The 21024-nt window shown below is 42.5% G+C and overlaps 1 protein-coding gene across 1 annotated transcript in view; it reads right to left on the bottom strand.

Annotated features, from left to right (window-relative positions):
- CAMTA1 (calmodulin binding transcription activator 1) overlaps positions 1-21024 on the bottom strand; it is a 1430009-nt gene that overhangs the window by 118509 nt on the left and 1290476 nt on the right. The window contains exon 10 of the mRNA XM_066607351.1: positions 12661-12795. Within this exon, the coding sequence (XP_066463448.1) occupies positions 12661-12795 (135 nt within the window). The remainder of the gene's footprint in view (positions 1-12660; positions 12796-21024) is intronic.

Below are 21024 nucleotides of genomic sequence, written 5' to 3'. Positions count from 1 at the left end.
AGGTGTGTTTGAGACAACACCTGAATTGCAAATGTGTGCTCTTATGAAGCATACTCTGCTTCTATGGCACACTGTTGTTGAAAACTTCCCACATCCCCATTTAAGCCTGATTTAGACACACCGATTATCGCTCCAAAAATCTTTTCAGCGAATTTTGAGCGATAATTGTTGTGTGCTTTTACAGCGCAAGGTGATCGCTCAAATGTTGAACGATCACTTTGTGCTCCAAGTGGGGGATGCAGAAGACAAGTGGGGCCGCTGGTCTTCTGCATCCAGCTGTTCTTGCAGAAACAAGTTGTAACCAGGGGAAGTTGTAATGGTGATCTGGGCCAAGTGGAGAAGAAAAGGTGAATGATCCCAGTCAGAGGGGATGTTACCTTTGATCACTGAATATAACAGTGCTGTAATCATTTATGCCATTTGTAGAGTGCCTGTGTACTGGTACTTTGAATTATCTACTGCTGTATGGGCACTACATGGGGGTAATATTGGCAACATAGTAACATGGTCTTTCAGTACTGTTATTTTCACTAACACTAATATTTATGGTTAACATTTGTCAAGTTGCTTAATGTAAAGGATAAGTTTATGTTTGCACAGTTTAAGGCTGCCTTCACATCTGTGGTGGGGATTTCGTTTTCCTGCTCCAATCGGGGAGCAAGAAAGGGGAATCCTCTGGCCGAATGGGCCAATCTTATGACAGACCCAAACAGCACCAAATGGACCCCATTGACTATAACGGGGTCTGTTCTGTTTTCGCTCAGCTGCCCGGAATTGTACTGGACCAAGGAACGCTGCATGCAGTGCTACTTCTTACGGTATCTTGTGCCGGATCTGCGACAGAACCTCCAATGCAGCCGTGAAGGCAGCCTAATCTGCTGAGTAATCCAAGTTGCTGAGTCACAGAATGTTTGCTATAGTTTATTTTTTTACACACACACCAAAAGAAGGTTATAACCTGTTCCTATTAGCGACATGACAAATTACTATCTGTCCCGCCAGCAGAGAATTAAAGTAAAAGAATGTAATATTTTATGTGCGAGAGTAAGATTTTAGTGGTGTGATAACTTACAAGTGCATTTCAACAAGACACTAAAATCTGTCTTTGTTAGACAATCAAGAGAAATGTGTACAGTTTTGCATATTATAAATGAATATGTTAAATAATCAATGCATCGTAGTGCAGCAGAATGTGATATAGAAAGTTCTGGCAACCATTCTGAGCATATTGCTTGCTCAATAAAGCTGTCATCACTTTCAAAGTCTGTTCTTTTTAGCAGCTGTAACTAGAATAATTCTGCTGCCCCCCATTGACAGGAATATAACCACTATAGTAAGGCCCTTATGTAAAGGATATAACTACTATAGTATTGTACCCACGGGCGAACTGACCTTTGAATTGACTGTGAAAAATCATGGTTGGGCGGTCTGGTCCTATGGCTGATGCAGGGGAAGACTTTTTTTTTTATTTGACTGTGTCAATGCTCGTGGCCTCTTCAGTGTAGGGGTATACAAAATGAAGGCATGTGGCTGAAAAATTGAGGAGTCAAAGATATCTGTGTGTCAAATTGTGCAGAAACAAGTTATGACCAGGAGAAGTTGTAATGGTGATCTGGGCCAAGTGGAGAAGGAAAGGGAAAGTGAATGATTCCAGTCAGAGGGGATGTTACCTTTGATCACTGAATATAACAGTACTGTAATCATTTATGCCATTTGTAGAGTGCCTGTGTACTGGTACTTTGAATTGTTATCCACTGCTGTATGGGCACTACATGGGGGTAATATCGGCAACCTAGTAACATGGTCTTTCAATACTTTTGTTTTCACTAACACTATGGTGGTATTATGTGGTCATGATCTCGGGGTGTTATTTGGCTGTCACATAGTGTTATTATTAGTAATATTGATCTTTGTAGATGATTTTATTCAGTAACACTATGGTGGCATTTTTCCATGACTATGCGTGGTTGTAATATGCGATCATGCTGTGGTGTTATAATCTTGCTCTTTCATAGTGTTATTGCTAGTAATGTTGGTCTTGGTATAGTGGGCTTTTTAACAGTGACAGTATGGAGATCATGATGACGACAGTGATATCAACATTTATACAAAATAAAGAAAATTGTTTTTTTAAACTGCGTACACTTTTACATAAACTTTATTAACATTTATTCTGTTCATTATTTAGTCTCACTAGGGACATCACAATGTAATTATCTGATTGCTTTTACAATGTTTTGGTATACTTAGTATAGCAAAGAATTATTTCCTGTGAGTCTTAAGGCCTATTTAGACACAACGATCATCACTCAAAATTCGCTCAAAAGCCGTCCTTTGAGTGATCATCATTGGGTATAAATGTGCCCATCTTTCAGTTTTCTGCCGAACAATGAATTTCAGTTCTGCTTGAAAACCATTGTTCGGCAGAACAGCTGATTAAGCAGGACTGCACACTGTGTTCTGCCTGGGGAGAGCTGATTACAGGTTATAACATTGTATCAGCTGTTCTCAGCTGTCAGCCCCACCAGCAGAACAAAAGGAATGTAATCAAGGAACAACGGGTGGTCTGTTTCCTGACTACAGCTCCCGGCGGCACACACGTTACTAATTGGTACTAATAGGCATTAGTACCAAGTAGTAGTTTATGCAAAATGATCGATTGCTCAAAAGCCATCTTTTGAGCAATCATCTTTGCAGTGTAAATGCACCTTTAGACTGCAACTGAATCTATTAGGCTGTTCTGAATGCTCAAGCTTAAGGGCATACAGCTGGGGAATGCCTGGGGGCCTTTGCTTGCATTTGTGGTGAGCCAATGGGAACGGAGGGAACTCCCCTTCTGTTTAATTACCTAGATGCCGTGGTCACTATTGACTGTAGCATCTAAGCAGTAAAATGACTGGGATCAGAGTTTTCTCTGATCATGACACAGAGCTTTCACAATGATCATGTGGGTGTCATATAGTCATCTATAAACAATGTGCTACTACTATACAAATGTGATTTTTTTCCCTTTAAATTTGGATAAAGCACCCGTGTCAATCTGATTATGAACTGACTAAACTCACAAGCCATCGCATAAAGGAAAGTTTACCCATGATTACTTATTTATGCAGAGAAGTCACTACAACAGTATTTAGCAATTAAATAACACTTTACATTTTTAATGACCAAACACATTAACATTACATTACGTACAAATTCATCAGATTCCGTCCAAGAAATTTGTCTTCTGAATATATTGTCATTTTTGTGTTGTAAAATACTTAATTTTGCTCAATCTATATCAAGAAGTGATTGAAGAGATCTGCCCATTCCCCTGATGTGTCAGGCTGTAGCATGTAGTGAAAAAACTGATTTACCAATTATATTATTCTTATTTTGAAGACATTTAGAAACTTGAAGGTTGAATGGACTAAGATGACTCACTCTATTATCACTTCCTCATGGAGGCTCCGGAGCAGGGATCATGAAGTGGGCTGGATTGGATTAATTTTGGTGGGCTTCCCATCGCACCTTTGAGAGTCAGACCTCTCTCTACATTATGTTTCAACCATACATAGGAGAGGGGCCGCAAATATGTGTGGCGCCTCTTAACAGAAGTTCATGGAAGTTATGCAAAGAGCAGCAACAGCAACTCCCTTAAGGTGGTTTCACACGCAGAGTGTTTTTTGGAAAATTGCCACTGGATCCAAGAGGAAGGTGAAGTACAAGTCCTTCCTTTAGATTTCCTATTGCTATTTAAATCTACTTCTGGCTCTGGTTCAAAGCAGTGCATGAAAACTGCAGCATTTTTCCATAGAGAAAACCCCCTTGCTCATTTAAACAGAGAGTCACACACATGCATAGCCAGCAGAACTTACAGAAGTTGTCTCGCACCTCCCTTGCATGCACAGACAGTGCTGTGCCATGCATGCAAGCAAAGCCATCAAAGTGGCTGTACCCAGTTGGGAGGGGGGCCCACTCTACCCCCACATGCCCCATTCTCGTGATCTTCATCAAGCCTGCGAACTGCTGATGCACTGGAGTCCAGAGTGCAGTGCCAGGTATGTGAGTGAAACAGCTGTTTTATATAATGCTGGCTGCAGTGCTGAGCCTGCTGGCTGGCTACTACATGCTAAACATGTGGGGTACTGTAATAGAGGATGCCAGCAAGACAATGGCTGACTATATGGTGTAGGGGGAAGGCCATCCAAGGATTGCTCTGGAGTGAGGGATGGGCCATCCAAGGATTGCTCTGGAGAGAGGGAGAGACCATCAAAAGGATTTCTCTGGAGAGAGGGAGGGGCCATCCAAGGATTGCTCTGGAGAGAGGGATGAGCCATCCAAGGATTGCTCTGGAGAGAGGGATGGGCCATCGAAGTATTGCTCTGGAGAGAGGGAGAGGCCATGAAAGGATTTCTCTGGAGAGAGGGAGAGGACATCCAAGGATTGCTCTGGAGAGAGGGAGAGGCCATCAAAGATTTCTCTGGAGAGAGGGAGGGGACATCCAAGGATTGCTCTGGAGAGAGGGAGAGGCCATCAAAGGATTTCTATGGAGATAGGGAGGGGACATCCAAGGATTGCTCTGGAGAGAGGGATGGGCCATCCAAGGATTGCTCTGGAGAGAGGGATGGGCCATCCAAGGATTGCTCTGGAGAGAGGGAGAGGCCATCAAAAGGATTTCTCTGGAGAGAGGGAGGGGACATCCAAGGATTGCTCTGGAGAGAGGGAGGGGCCATCAAAGAATTTTTCTGCTGAGAGCGAGGGGACATCCTAGGATTGCTCTGGAGGGGTTAGCCAAGGATTGCTCTGGAGCCCATAGGTCTTTAGCTATGCTGCTTCCCAAGGCACTTGGCTTCCTTATGATTCAAAAAAGGCTACCCGAGTTATCAGGCGAACACTGTATGGTGCAGAAAGAGTCTGGGTTGGTAAAACTGGACCAGTCCCTATGTGTTTATAAAACATGTATGAGGGCCGCTTCCTAAAACTTTCTCTTTAAAATAGATAGGTTTGTAACTAAATCAATAGAAAAGGAATTAGGCTGTAATGGAAATCCGTTCACCATTTTCTGACTTGCATGTATATACAGCACAGAAGCTGATAATCAGGCAGACCTGCAATATAAAGCATGGCAGATGACATAGCAGGAGACTGAGCTTCTGATGGGACAGAAGATGAGACCTTTAATTTATTAACATGTATTCTAGCCAAAGACTATAATGAATACAAAGTACCAAAAGTAAGAAATGAAAGTGAACATGATGGCAGGTGAACAACACGACTTCAGTCTGAGATAATTTGAGATTAGGGTTTAGGTTGTTAGAGAGACGTGCAATTTGAGCGCCGTAGTCAGGAATGTAAGAGTGGAGTTAAGTAATCAAGCAGTACAGTACATTGTAATTTAGGCTATTTCTAGAGAACGATGGGGTTCTTGGTAAAAGGCACTTTTATGAGTCATAATTTTAATAGTGGACATTTTATACCTAAGTATTTATTGGTACTATTTAATGTGATTCTTCAGTGCAGAGTAGAAGATTAAAAAAATACAAATATGCCCACCGAAGACTAGTAATAAGCAACTGATTGAGATCTTCTATAGAGGAGGTGGACAACTAGATGTTTCTCAGTATATCAGAGTTGGACCATGGAACAATGGAAGAAGGTGGCCTGGTCTAAGGAAATAATTAGGTTTTCGTTAACATCATGAAGAAGGAGGCATATGTGTTCCACTTGAGAAAGGGGGCGCCAAATTAGGCTTTGGGAATGTTCTGCTGGGAAACCTCGGGTCCTGCATGGATGTGGACGTTACTGTGATATGTATCCCCTACCTGAACATTGCATAGACCATTTAACACTATTCCCTAATAGCAGTGATCTCTTTCAGCAGGATAACGCTTCCTGCAAAAATTGCTCAAGAATGTTTGGAGGAACATGACAAAGAGTTCAAGGTGCTGACTTGTCCTCCAAATTCCCCAGATCTCAATCCTATTTTGGGATGTGCTGGAAAAACAAGTTCGATCCATGAAAGCCGCAATTATCAACTTAAAGGACTTACAGATCTGTTGTGCCAGATACCACAGGACACCCTCAGAAGTATTGTAGAGTCCTTGCCTCAACGGGCAAGAGTTGTTTGAGTAGTCCAAGGGGACATACACTATATTAGGCAGGTGGTTTTAATGGTATGGCTGACTGGTGTACAGTATATGGATATACCGACCTGTCTCTTTTTCACAAGGGATTCAGACCCTTTACATTTGTCTTTTCTATTACTTTGCTGCAATCAAGGCTGTGTACTCAGAGCAAGGAAACTTCTATAAGTCATGGTATAATTATTTAATCTTTTCTCCCTGAAGGGCCTCTGCATTGCAGCTGTCCTGTGCTCAGATCTGTGCTGGAGTTTACTGAGAGTATCAGGATACTTATATTGTACCATCGTATAAGAGAACCACCTCTCTAGGGCATACTCATTAGGTTTCTTACTTTGGACCTTCATACTGTGCTAATTGCAGTGTAATCAGGTAAGGACATTGCACCATGTGTGGCCAAAAATAACCTCAGCACTCAATAACGTTCCTACGGCAGTGACTACAGTAGAACACATTTGAAAAAGACCACGCTGGATAGCCCCTCAGGATTGGACTAGACTACCTTAAAGGAAGTCTGTCGCACTGATGAAGTACCAAAAGCAGTCCCAACCATAGGTAGGCACTGAGAAAAGAAGCTTAAAGGTTTTTTTCCAGAGAGATACTATTGATGACTTATGACTGTCTCCCTACTGAAATAACATGTTAACCATGTTAACATGCTAACATGTCTAGACCGTCAACATTAATGTTCTAATTTGCACAGGTGTCCCCCATTCCATGTTCAGCATTTTAATGATTGCTATGCCAAAGGGAACATATTAGCCATCTCAGTGCCAGTACCTTACCAAATATACAAGTACTGCTTTTTTCCTCTACATATAAGGAATTCATTATCTGGATAGAGACCCTTTGGATGAGTATATCTGATATCTTATCAAATTTTGAAAAGTTGGGGAAACTATGTGCCCATCTACCCCCAAAGTGCTAGTCAAAGCTGAACAAATGTAGCATCTCTACTGAATGTCCAGGATGGGTTACAGGCAGGAGCATTATGAGTGATGGGACATATTCAAACCCATTCATGGTCATATGGGGGGTATAATGGCGCCTTGATGACTTTTGTGCCCTCTATTACAGCGTTATCAACCTGTAAGATTCCCTTATGTGAAAGGGCCTGTCCTGCTGACAAGTCCTTCTTGAAGTTAATGCCCATTCAGACACAACGATTATCGCTCAAAAGACATCTTTTGAGCGATCATCGTTGTGTGATTTGCACAGCAAGATGATCGCTCAAAAATCACTCAAATGGCAGTTGGAGTGACAATTTGGAGCGTTCACGTTCCATAAGTGAGTAAATAAAGGCTCACGCTGTATGCAGAGGACAAGCGGGACCGCTATCTTCTGCATACAGCTGTTGTCTTCGAGCGGGGTATGCAGAAGACAAGCAGGGCCGCTTGTCTTCTGTATACTGCTGTTTTCTTCTCAGAGCGCTCAGCTGGTATACAGCTGAGCACTCCGAGTGGGGTATACAAAAGGCAACTGGAGCGCTGTCTTCTGCATACTCCTGCTGTGTTCACGGAGCGCTCAACTGGTATCCAGCTGAGTGCTCTGAGCGGGGTATGCAGAAGACAGCTGGAGCGCTGTCTTCTTCATACTCTGGCTGTGTTCTCTGAGCCAGATGAAATAATAGTATCAGCGGTATCCAGCTGAGAACTCAGCAAACGGCACAGGTAAGGCTCATCATTCTCTTTCTGCTTGCTGAAAGAGAATAATGAACGACTCATTAATGAAAACTGTACGATGTTCGTGCAGTTAGACCCAACGATTCTCGCTCAAGAGAGAGCTTTGAACGATTTTCTGAGCGAAAATCGTTGGGTCTAAATGGGCCAAATTTTGACTTAAAAATCAATTGTTCTTTATTAAAGGGAACTTGTTATGTTCCATGAGCCCCATGTCTGCCCAGAAAGCCACCACTTGGTGCATCATAAGAGGACGGATTCACTGGCAGACAGTGAGGGAACAGGGAGGCAGATGAATATAAAAATCCCACCCCTGGACTCGGTGGCCCATGTCCTATAACTTCAGTTTATGGGGCTCATAAGACCTGACAGGTTCTTTTTAACAAAAGAATAAATAGTTAGAATAGCCTAAGATATCAAAATGAAAAGAAAAACAAAAAAAAGTACTGTCTCCAAATAAATAAATCACGTTTTGGAGAAAAGGAAGAAAAGTTTGAGGCAATAGCTCTAAAAAGAATCTGCACACTTCATTTAGATTGTGATATCAGTCTTCATCTGGGGGAACAGAAGAGAAAATATTGCCTAAGATGGTCCATTCATCTTCTAGACGCACAGGCGAAGCACTGCCAGCCTTCTTACTCTATGCCCTCCGTAACTCAGCTCAGTGCATTCTGACACTTGTAGGAAGAAAACCCAACAACACTAATGAGCAGCAGTCGCTAACCTGCCATTTTCCAGCAGTTGCAAAACTCTCAACTAGGAGTTGCAGTTGTGCAAGAGCTGGGTGAGCCACATGTTGGATACCACTGCTATAGAGTGAGGAGAAAGACCAATAGGAGACCTTAAAGAATCAATAGTACTAAAGTCTATCACCTCCATTTTCTCTGCAGAAGGATACACTCTATTGTCCCCTATTATACTTATCAGTCATTTCAGACCAGGGAGGGACTTATTGTAATGGGATGACTATCAGGAAGTGCAGAAAATCCCTGCCCTCATAATCACTACTTTATGTCACATATTACATGCATTAGTGTGAGCTCTAACCAGCTCTACGTTGGAGAGTTTAGGTTCCCCTTTAAAAAGGAATTGTCCAGAATTAGAAACTCTTCCATGCGTACCCATGGGTCATGTCCAGCATTGCATCTTAGCCATTTTCACCTTTTTTCTAAACTTGGACAACCACTTTAAGGGCTTAGTCACACGGGCGCATCGGCGCCTGTGTGACTGAGCCCTTACTGTAGGAAGAAGACGGCCGCACTTCAGGACGGGCGACTCCCCGCAGCCCCGAAGAAAGAACACATGACCGGCAATGAAGCCGGTCACATATTCTTTCTTCCGGCGCTGCAAAGAGCCGTCCATTGTAAAGTGCGTCCACCTCTTCCTGCAGTAACACGGGCGCCGATGCGCCCGTGGGACAAAGCCCTAAGGGTGGCTTTACACGGAAGAACTGCTGTCCGAATAATCGCTCATTTGCACAAATGTGAGCGATAGTTGTTTCATATAAACACGGCCAACAATAGGATGAATGATAATTTGTTCACTAGTTGCTTTGTTGCAGCTCACCTAAAAATAGTCGCTGGTTGATTAATCATCATCTGGTGTAAACAGGCAATCATTTCTCTTTAAACAACTAGCCAGCAACTTTGCAGGAAGGTGTGCACTACAGCAACCGCGGACATTGACGACAATCACTCTGTGTAAAATCATTGGAACAACAGTGATTTGTATGATAACATTTTGTTGTAACGACTATCTCCATCAACGATTCGAATGAGAGTTGCTCTGTGCAAACCCAACCAAAGTCTTAATTACCGTGCCCTATGTCTTAAAACAGTTGTTCAAACAATCAGATGATTACCACAAGTCTGACTTCTGTAACACTGACAACTCCGTTGCTGCTACTTAGGAGGGTGGGGGTTAGGGTTCGGCAATACATTTTCCTTTGCAGCAGCCAGGCCTAGTACGCCAGAATGGGAGTATTCTGTCCTGGCTTAGAAAAGGTGGCTCCAAGCAGGTAGCCTTTCTAAAATATCTATATTCCAAATGGATAGGAGGTGATAAAATGCATTTAAAGTCATAAACATACAGTATATCCCAACAATTCCATTAATACTATATGAATGTGCAGACACTTAGGTCAAATATGAATTGTGTTCTCTATGTCTGGCAGGTGAATAGAAAGCATTTCCACATTTATCCACATTGTGAAGATAAATCTACAACTTGTCCCTGTTCCCAGCTAAACCCCGCTGCTAAAGCTTCCTCGTTCTGCCACCGAGCTTGTTAATTATGACTGATAACTTTGTATGGTTACTTGCACCAGAAGCATTTACAAGCTGGGTGATTCATTGTGGCCAGGCAGGAATAGAACGTTACAAGGAAGGGTTTGTTGGAACGTGGGTTAAGGGGACGGTACAGAAGACCAAAAGTCACAACAGTACTTGCAGTTGGGTGATATATAACATGTCTAATAATAACCAGTCAGTCATGGACAGTCCCAGGTTTATATGTAAAGCTCTAGTTTTGAGTCACTTTGATGTTCTATAGCATAAAAGTCGCCATTAATTTAGAATGGGGAATACGCACAACTGTTATAAGAGGGGTGGGCAGATGTTATACACAGCCTAAGGGCTTAAACAGATGGGCGTGATTTTGTCCCATTTTGCGGCTGTGAAAATCACGACCTCAAAATGGGACGAAACAAAACCATTGATTGAGTTCATATTCATGCGAGATTCGTGCTCGTGTACATGCAGCCTCTTGTGAGAGATCCAGTCCCCCTCTATGAGCTGAGAGGTATATAGAACACTAACTGCTACCCGAGGTTGCTTCCCTTTCCAGATATGCTTATTTAGAAGTCTTTGTAACTTATGAAGATATGTTACTGACACAGGAATAGGGAGATTTCTGAATAAATACAATATTTTAGGAAAAATTTGCATTTTAATAGAGGCAATTCTATCAACCCAAGAAGCTTCATATTGGAAGAATTTAGTTATATCTTGTTCAATGTCCTGAAGAAAAGGGGCGTAATTGTTTGAAATAAAAAAAGTACAAAGAGGAAAGGAAAGTTTAATGCCCAAATATGGAAGGCAGTCTGCAAGCCACGGAAAGAAACATTTACATACAAGTCTATACTGAACTTGATCTGATATATACACTATGTGGGCAAAAGTATTCGGACACTGCATGTTTTTCAGAAAAAGTGCTTTATTCTTCTATTTAGTAAGGTGTCTGCCCTCCTTTTGCTTGTATTACAGGGGCAACACGTCGAGGCATACTTTCCACAAGTTCTCTGTAAGTCTGGACAGGAATAGCTCGCCATTCCTCGTACAAGGCTGTGAGAAGAGGTTGCTGTGCAGATGGGCATGGGTGGCAGTGTCGTACCCGTCGCTCCAGTTCGTCCCACAAGTGTTCGATCAGATGAATGAATAGCTATTACAAGATGAGCAGCTTTTTATTTTACCCATGCCCTTCCTAGTATACTGTTTGGCAAACTCAGTATTTGCATATTTGCTGATTTTTTGCAGTGTCCAAATACTTTTGTCCATATAGTGTACATGGTGAGGATGAGAGAATTAGTAACATTTAATTCATAATAAGAAATAATACTAAACTTGTTGAAAATGTCAAAACTAACTGAAAAATAAAGTTCTGTGTGGGTGAGAGTGGTAATGACATCATCTGCAAACAGGCCTATTTTATATTCTGTGTTCCCAGCAACTATGCCTGACACCTTCTGCCTCACAGTTTTGTTTGTCTTCCTCTGGATCAACGGATGGGGTGGGGGTGTGTTGAAACAGGCTGAACTAGATGGACATTTGTCTTTTTTTTAGGCTTGAATACTATGTCACCTTTGCGGCCCTTATCAATTCTGCCAGGTGCTCCATGACTAAAGTAAAACTAAGAGTCGAGAGTGGGCATCCTTGACGATTGCCATTAGTTAGGGCAAAAATTTTAGAGGGATAACCCGAAACTAACACTGCAGCTCACTTGGGTAGTGTTACAATGGTTGCTGCAACATCTTTTTAGGGATCTTACCAGAAGTTTGTATATCATTGAACATAGGGAGAATATGACTGAGTAAATCTGTTTGAAAAGTTTTATAATAATCATTAAGTCGGCCGTCAGGGCCAGGGGCTTTATTTGGTTTAAGCAAATTGATCACATGAGAAATTCCATCTGAGGAAATAGGGGTGGATAAAATGTCCAATTGTTGTTGAATTATCTGAGGTAAAGAAAGAGTTACCTGACAGAATCTTGAAAGTTAGAAATACCATAAAGATAGTTGAAGAGAAAGTTGGTCATTGTACAAGTTATACAATGCTGCATAAAAGTCTGCTATGGTGTCTGCTATGGCTTGCAGATTAAAGACCTTTTCATTTTGGGCATTAAGAATATACCCATCTTTGAAGTTCAGAACAGATGCACAGGGAAAAGGGAGTAGGTCCAGCGTAGGATAAAAACTCTCTCTTTATTGGAAAATGCAGACAGGCATAGAGGAACAAGAAGCATGTGCCGTCTTACATGTTTCAGGCAAGCATGTTGCCCTTAATCATTGACTGAAACATGTAATAGCAAACTGCCTAACATCCTCAAGACATCCCAAGGTGCAGCCTGAGTTTACAATTAGATCCTTCATTACCCTAGTCAACCAGGGATTCCTTTTAAACTATGAGAAAAGCTATATAAATGGTGGGTAAGGGCCCCTACTGTGCTTTTCACCCAGCGCTCCACTTGCTATAAAACCCCTGAGTACAGATAGCATTCATCAGACATCTGTATAATGTACTGTATGAGTCACTGCACGTCACATGTTACCTTTAATACAGAACTGCAAAATCTGTTCTTACCATCCAAGGAGAGCCAGTCGTGCTGGGAAGAAGGCAGTGTTGGAAGGGCTCTCGCTTTATATTCAAATACAACAGAATTGGAGATGATCTGGTTGTTGAAGGCAACCTGAAGGGTGACCAGTCCGGTGTCATGTGCTGCAAAAAAAAGGAAGCAAAGGGTTCATTTAGTAAATCGGTTTATTAAATGAGTCATTCTCCACCTAAAAAACAACAGTTCAAGACCATTTTACCTACAGAAACAAGTAATATTGAAGGTACAGTAGAGCAGCAAGAGGAGAACGAAGGTTATCGGCATGCTTGCACATAAAAGGAAACTATTTCAACAGTCCTGTGCAGTACAAAAAATGGTAAATGTAATTACTATCAATAAGTGTAGGTAACCTCCAGACAGATATACAGTAGATAAACTGAATGATATAATGTGCCCGTACACAGTATGCATCTCCACCACAACCGCAGGTGGATCTCTGCTGCCACCTCTACTTGGGCATCCTTGAAGGGTTCATGTTGCCTGAACAACGGGCAGCACGAATCAAGGACAAGCATGCACATTCGGCTCATGTATATTTTATTCTGAAACACGGCAGCATTTTAGAAAAAATATACTCAGAGTTGAACACTTGGAGCTCTTGAGTCAAAGAGGTGGGCCACACTGAGCTCTCCCCGTCTGTACTTGGGCACCCTTGAAGGGTTCATGTTGCCTGAACAACGGGCAGCATAAATCAAGGACAAGCATGCACATTCGGCTCACTGAGCTCTCCCCACCCATGTCATCAACACTGACATCGGAAGAGAAGATGTCAGTCTTGGTGATGTGGGTGGGAAGAGCCTGGTGAGGCTCAACTCTTTGACTCAAGAGCTCTGCTCGGAGCCAAACTTCTACGGCCGTATTTAAACAAGCAAGTTTCATGTGTGAGTTCCGTTCAATAGAGACATGGATGGAACTTGCACGTGAAAATAACACATTCATTTCAATGTGTTTATTTATATGAGCATTTTTTCCCATGGACCGATGGTCTAAGATAGAAAAATCACAGCATGTCCTATTTTTGAATGATTTTGTCCAGGAATTGCCCATTGGTTTCTAAGGGTAGAAAAAAATATTGCACGTAAATGTGAGATGCGATTTTTCTATTTTTACTATTGAAACCACATTTGACTTTCACACTTATGAAAAACGTGCGTGAAAATCGCATGTGCAGCGATGCAAAATGCATCTCAATCACAGGAAAAATTGCCTCCTTACAAATGCTAGTTTCTCGGACCAAGTATGTTTTTTATGAAGCAGTCCTGCGTATCAGAATAAAACATACATGGGCTGATTGGCCATTTCTGTCCAGGGTTCATGCTTCATGCAGCTCGAACCTGCTGACAGGTTCCCTTTAAAATACTAAGTATAGGCCAATTTACAGTGCATCTCCCAGCTCTACATCTCACTTTATTGTAATGACGTTACGCCTTGTACACTTCAGCTTTCCAGGACGTGTAGTAAGACGCTGTTACTTATGTTTGTTGTTCCATCCTGAGGTACAATAAACATGTAATTACTATCAATAATTTATTTTGGAATATAAAAATAGTATTTCTATCCTTCTGCCTGAGATTTACGGCCACTATTACCATTCCTAACTGCTGCAGTACTTTCTTAAAAAGCAAATTAGTTTACGTAGAAATATTAATACCCATTTGGATTGTTATTGTCGAGTATTGAGTGGTCCATAAAAAATGCATGCAGTATAGTGAAGGCTGTTTGATGTGGAAAGCTGTCCTGCAGTATAAAACAGAGAAGTCGGTCCTGCAGGTACTACAATCTGCCGGGGTAATTCATTGATTTTGGGATATGGTGCACTATTAACCCTTCAGTGATGTGAACAGGACAGGTTTCAGACTTTAAGGCCTCATGTCCACAGGTGGATTTGATTTGATGGTGACCCACACTGGAGATCCGCAAATCAAGCTGCCATAGGGATGAATTCGCGTTTGCAAATTAATTAAAGCAGCAGATATAATTTGCGGACCTTCTGGTCCAAAAAACAAATCGCAGCATGCTTTGTTTCTGTGCGGATCCCACACTGACGGCTTCCATTGAAGTCAAGCTGACACTGTAGACGTAGCGCGGATCCGTGGGAAAGCAGGAGTTAAAAAAAAAGTGTACTGTGCATGCGTTTGGCACACAATCGCAGTGCAAAAGAAAAAAGATCCGGACAGGAGGGAGAAGACCTGGACAGCTACGCAGAAGACCAGGACAGGTAAAAAAATGTCCTTGGCCATGGGCAGGGTCAGCTCCTACTGCGGGCTCCCACGGGTGGAATCCCACCCGCTCGTGAACATGAGGCCTCAGGACTCTTTTACACGGACGACAAAATTGCGCAATTTTTTTGTGATGCGACAATGCTACAAGTCGTATGTATGTGAAGCTCATGCTTTCCTATGGGTTCATTCACATTTGCGATGTTTTGTAGCCTGCGAAATTGAGAGTCAAAAACCTTGCAGATTTCACAATATGCACGTGACTCACAAGGTTTTGTAGCTTAGGTTTCCCTGTAGAGCCTTCCTCTCTGATGTATCGAACGAAAATGCGGTTTTCGTGCGATGCAACTTTGACGGAATGAAATCCTATCGTTAAAGCCCTAGACTAAGCCCTAACTGCAGATTAAAAAAATTGTAGGTCTTATATTTCACCCCCCCCCCCCCTCCGAAAATCCTCGCAAGTGATTCTACAAAGTTTGTAGCACCACAAAATCGCAGTATCGCCTTGAGAAAATGCAGCGATATTGCACGGACCACCGAAGTGATATAGCTGCGAATTTCTTGCGGTGATGTTGTGTCACCCATGTGAAGGAGGCCTAAATGAAACTACACTACAACAAATCACACATATCCTCAGTGTTTCCCAAGGGGGGTTACGCTCAGAATTATTGGACACCCGTGACTTTGTCCCTCATTGGAAAACAACTAGTAGTTATTAGGAAATTATAGTACCAGTGTTTCTGTTGGTGCAATGCATCACACAGCTCTGCTACATGCATGTCACACGCACACAGCTCTGCTACATGCACGTTACACACACAGCACTGCTACATACATTGTTCATCCCATTCAACAGGGATCAGAAGCAGCACAGCACTGGAGATGAAGGACCTGTGAGGATGTCACCTCATGCTCCGCCCCAGATCACATGATGGTGACGCTCATCCCGTTCATATTACAGGCGGACTACAAACCCCCTGTGGCCTTAGTTGCTATGGAATACTAATGAACACCTAGATGGACAGCAGCCGTGTGCGTACAGGACCTGTGATGATGTCACCGTCATGTGATCAAAGGCGGAGCATGTAAGTCACTCACAAACCCCCTCACGCACAGATGGACAGGTCGTCGTTAGTAGTTTGAGCTTATTCCGACTAACCCATTTGTGCAGCGTATTGCACGCGAACATGGCACACATTAAACTCATTTAACTTAATTGCCCGCTGAAATCGATAGAAGCATGCTTGCGTGTTTTTTTACAAGCACAAATACACACAGCATGCACACGTAAACATACAGTAAGGGTGACTTTAGACGACCATATGCAGAATTGCGCACACTTCAGCATAACGTATTTACGCAGTGAATGAGATTTGATGAGGTAGATTTGCGCACGTTCTGGCGCATAGTACTGTACAGTACTTTTTACTGAATTGTGCAGCATATTGTGCTTTGGTGCACATATTGAGTGCGCATTTGCCCACCTGCCATAAAATTCTATAGAACCATTGGTGCACAAATACGCCGGAAAATAGAACACGTCCGATTTTCCGTGTTCGCTAAACACTTTCATGTGAGCAAACCCATTGACATCAATGGGTTCTTTTCTCTGCACATTGCACGCGTATATTTTACATGCGTAAATAGGGTACTGTGAAAGAGCCCTAGAATACAATTGCGTAAATACGCAGCGTAAAAGCACGCAAAAATATGCTTACGCCTGTGTGAAGCCAGCCTTAGGCAATCAAAAGTCCCTGTAGAGACTTTGCCTAAAATGCAATGAAGAGCTCCTATTGTATCGACAGATATGAGCGTCTTGGTGGAGCCGTGTTGCTTTTTGTGTTAATGGCTTTGATAGCCTCCACTAATGAACCAGACTTTAGGATAAACTTAAAAATGTCCCTTCCTGTTGGGAACCAACAGCTGATATAAAAGCCTCAAATCTCCCAAGTAAGTGGGGACGGCCTACACATTAGCAGTTTAGATTGGCAATCTGTCAGATTTCACTTCCTTCCATCGGTAAAACACAGGAAAGCAGTTCACTCAACTATTTTCTTTCCTACAGAACGTTTTTACAGATAATATTTACTGAAACAGCAGAAATGAACAATAGGCACAAAGCAAAATGCATTGTGGGATACATTGTGATACATTACGTTACAAGGTAATAGATTGCACTGGAAGAAAATACATGCAATGCTGGCGGTTTTATAAATATTCCAGAATATAACATGCTATTTTCTCTTAAAGGGGAAATCCACCTTAAAACCAACAGCCAACATATAATGGAGATCCTTCAGTTCAGATACCGTCATTGAAGGGTCAACTGAGCAATGTAAAGTGCAATAACCCCTTCTGTGCTGGTCTGAGATCTCCCTTACTAGGAATGCTTGCACTGTACCCCTATGATTTAGGAATTGGTAGGGTCCCATGGAAACAAGGACACTTTGTGATATGGGGCGTTCAGAAGAGGTTTTTAAGGTGGAGCTATCCTTTAATGTGCATGTGACACCAGACCTCTTACATCAGTTCCATTTATGTTTCAGGGAGACACGGGACCACAGACTGTTACATGCTGAAGACTTTGGGCCCATTCATATGGGCATATCTTCTGTTCATATTCAGTCCCGGACTGAGGGCTTAAACAGACAGCGTGTTTTTGGTGATGGTGATGAAGCGTAGAGATCTCTCTCTCCCTCTCTCCCCCCCGCAACTCACCTGTCACCCGCGCTGGTCCCCGAATCTTTAGAGACGAGCGGGGGGATACTCGGCTAAGGCACTACTCGCTCGAGTAATGTGCCTTAGCGAGTATACTCGCTCATCTCTAGTAATGAAGTTCTTATGGATGCTTAAAAAAAATCCATGTGAGCCCTGCTTTAAAGATGGTCTGTGAATATCAATAGGGCAATGACCATGATAGACCTGCTGTGTTCGACAGGGTCAGGAAATTTGGACACGGAAGACCCTCTTTACACGATGGAAGTGAAGAAACACAAGAACAGGCATGGCCGAACTTCTTCAATATCAACTTTTAGAATCAATAACACACATACTATAACATTACTTTTGCTCTCCTTCCCCATATCACACAACCATTTATCTTCCATATCACAGCAGTATTCCCTTTGTGTTTGCATGCAGTAATGTGGCTGCAATGTCACTTTTGCCTGGATAATTACTTCCCTCAAGCAATAACCTTAACCTCAAAAAAACCCCAGGAAGCTATAACCGATCTACACAAAGTCATGATTTATAGCCCAAGCCTACTGCCCAACAAACAGCTGAAGTAATGGAGAGCCCTGTCTTAGATGTTCTTCCTTGACAGCATTTTCAGAAGGTGCCCACTCTACCATTCCATGTCCAAGAAGGGGAAAAATTGTCTTATTAATCAAACCTTCGCACCGGTATGTGTCATCGTTTCAAGGCAAAACTTACTTTCACTTCTCAAAGTTTGAACCATTTTTCAAAATGAATAGCAAAACCTCCTCAAAATGTTATATATTTGTGAATTATGTGCAGCATGTTGGTCTACATAGGTGACGGGTGCTGAAACAGATGTATATATCTCAAGTTCTCAACTATTCCATTTTTCATGGGACTGTCCAGCGAGAGCAAAGAGATGGCGCTTACAATGAGGGTGTTCTTAGATAGTTTTGGGGGCATTCTTAGAGAGAATAGGGGTGGGACTTGTCATGTCTCCTGATTTAAGAGTCAAATCTTGGACGTCTACAGATGATTTATTTTTGTATTTGCTTTATGAAGGAGTTAAGAACAAATGGGTTTCTTCAAATTAAACCATGACACATCTCAAGCAGTGCTAATGGTCCACCACCATGACATCACTGAGGAACTGGCCATGAGTGATTCTTGAACTGATCAGCTGAGTGGCTAAATAGAAGCATTGTGTTGCTATTACTAAAACAATCTCAGTTGGCCAGGGGTAAAGCCAAGGACTAAGCTTCATTAAATAGAGAGGTGTCCCACCAGATAAACAGCTGGTTTAGGTCAAGGGTAAAGAACATTAAACATTGTAGACATATGCTGAGATGTTGTCACCTCCCATCCCATGGGACAAAGCATATAGTACCATTTTGGGCCACTGCACAATGTATGGAATTACATTATTTCTGGCTCACAGCGGCTCTATATATTGATGACCTTTCCTGAGGATAGGTAATCAATATTATACTTCCCAGACCCCCTTTAAGGGTCCGTGTGCATGAGCATCCTCTGATGTGAATGAAGTTCCACTAGAAAACAGGACACAATTTCTAATTTCCACTAGAAAATAGGGCAAAATAGCGCAGCAAGCAGCACTATTTCATCCTGTAAATCCTGGCAAGATGCCAAACTGATGGCTAGAAATCAAATGGATCCCATTATAGTTAGTGGGGGTTCATTCGGTGCTGTTTAGTTTCGTCATAAGGCAGGGAGTGCTGTCTTCCTTCTCCACATATGGAGCAGTAAAACGGAACTCCCAAACATTGATGTAAATGAGTCCTAACTTCCATGATATGCTGATCTTCACTTCCTCCTCATCAGCTTTGCCAAGTTTCTGGTAATACACAGACAGTTTATACAATAGGTAATGTTTTCTATGGTCCGGCATAAAAGAACACAGTTTGGGATTTTTTTTAGACTAACTACTTTTGTGGAGCCGCACAGAAATGTGATGAGCTGAACAAGTACTAGCTGGGCCAAGAGGAAGGGAGGGAAGCCAATAATGCAGTATGTGAGCATGTGACTACCTGCGCCGCCGAGCACCTGACCAGCAGCTGTGATTCCACCAAAGCAATGCTGCAAGGTGAGCTGGAGCACACAACTGCTCAGGCTTTGCTGTATATCTGGCCCAGGTACAGGAGCAACAATGAGGTTAGTCAAACTTTATAGAAATTACTTGAGCTTTATAGAACTTTTTAAAAGTGTATATAAAAGACTTCTGAGAAAACAATTCAACTTCCTACTTGTTTATATTTTTCAGGAGCGATATATGATGTCACACAAGATAAGTTATACTACAGTACAAAAGAACAAAGATATCTGGACCAGTAATCTGATGAGATATCAGCAGTCACATGGAAGAAGAGGAAGTGTGCCTTCCGAAGTAGCATCACTTGAAGAAAAATGCAGAATGCCACTCCACTTGCAAATTATTGGACGGTAACAGTTTCTTGGAGCAGAGATATCAAAGTTAGAAAGGCGCAAATAACGGAGATATCCAATTAAGGCCCCCTGCACACGGGCGGAAATTCCGCGGCGGGATTTCCCGCAGAATCTCCACCTGTGGAAGCTGCCATAGGATTGCGTTAGAAAACGCAATCCAATGCAGACGGCTGCAATTTGTCTGCGCGAAATCACGGACAGAAAACAAATCGCAGCATGCTCTATTTCTGCAAGCCCCGCACAGAAATGTCACTCCGCGGCCGCCGGAAATGTCACTCCACATCAAAGAGCCGGAGCCGCGGGAGCAGGTGAGTGCCGCGCCGGTCTCTGCAGGGGCTTAGGTAGGGTCCTGCTGCGAGAATTCTTGCAGCCGGACCCGACCCGGCCGTCTGCAGGCGGCTGAAGTTAAGAAATTATGGCACAATAAACTGAATTTTCCACATGTGTCGGATCAAGTAATGCAAACAAAGCTTGACAAAGTGCTGAAGACTTATGATGAATGTGTCTGGAGGGGAAAATATGATGCCCTGAATGAAGGGTTTGATGTTACAAAATGGTTAGCCACGGAAGACAAACAACTTACTATCTACAAGTGGAAAGCTAAGGAGAAGTGGGGTACTCAACAGGTGAAGCTGCAAGTGAGAAAACAATTCACCCTTCAAAAAGACAAAACTTCTTGCTTCAGCATCAACATCTTACGATCCACTACCAAGTGGTAGGGATACTGAGTCTAAAGACAGTGGATATGAAGATGAGAGTACTTGTCAACCAGCCAAAAAATACTAAAGCTTTCCACTCATTGGAGAATCACTGGAAGTAGGAGCCATCCACACATATATCCCACTGTATATAGTGATATGGAGCATGCTGGTGGAACCTGGAAATCTCCTGGATGTAATTATATATGTACAGCTGGTATAACTTATACCAGCTATACATATGAGTAGATAC

This window comes from Eleutherodactylus coqui, chromosome 6 (assembly GCF_035609145.1).
Source record: "Eleutherodactylus coqui strain aEleCoq1 chromosome 6, aEleCoq1.hap1, whole genome shotgun sequence".
NCBI classification, from domain to species: domain Eukaryota; kingdom Metazoa; phylum Chordata; class Amphibia; order Anura; family Eleutherodactylidae; genus Eleutherodactylus; species Eleutherodactylus coqui.
This window is presented reverse-complemented; position numbering and strand designations above follow the sequence as displayed.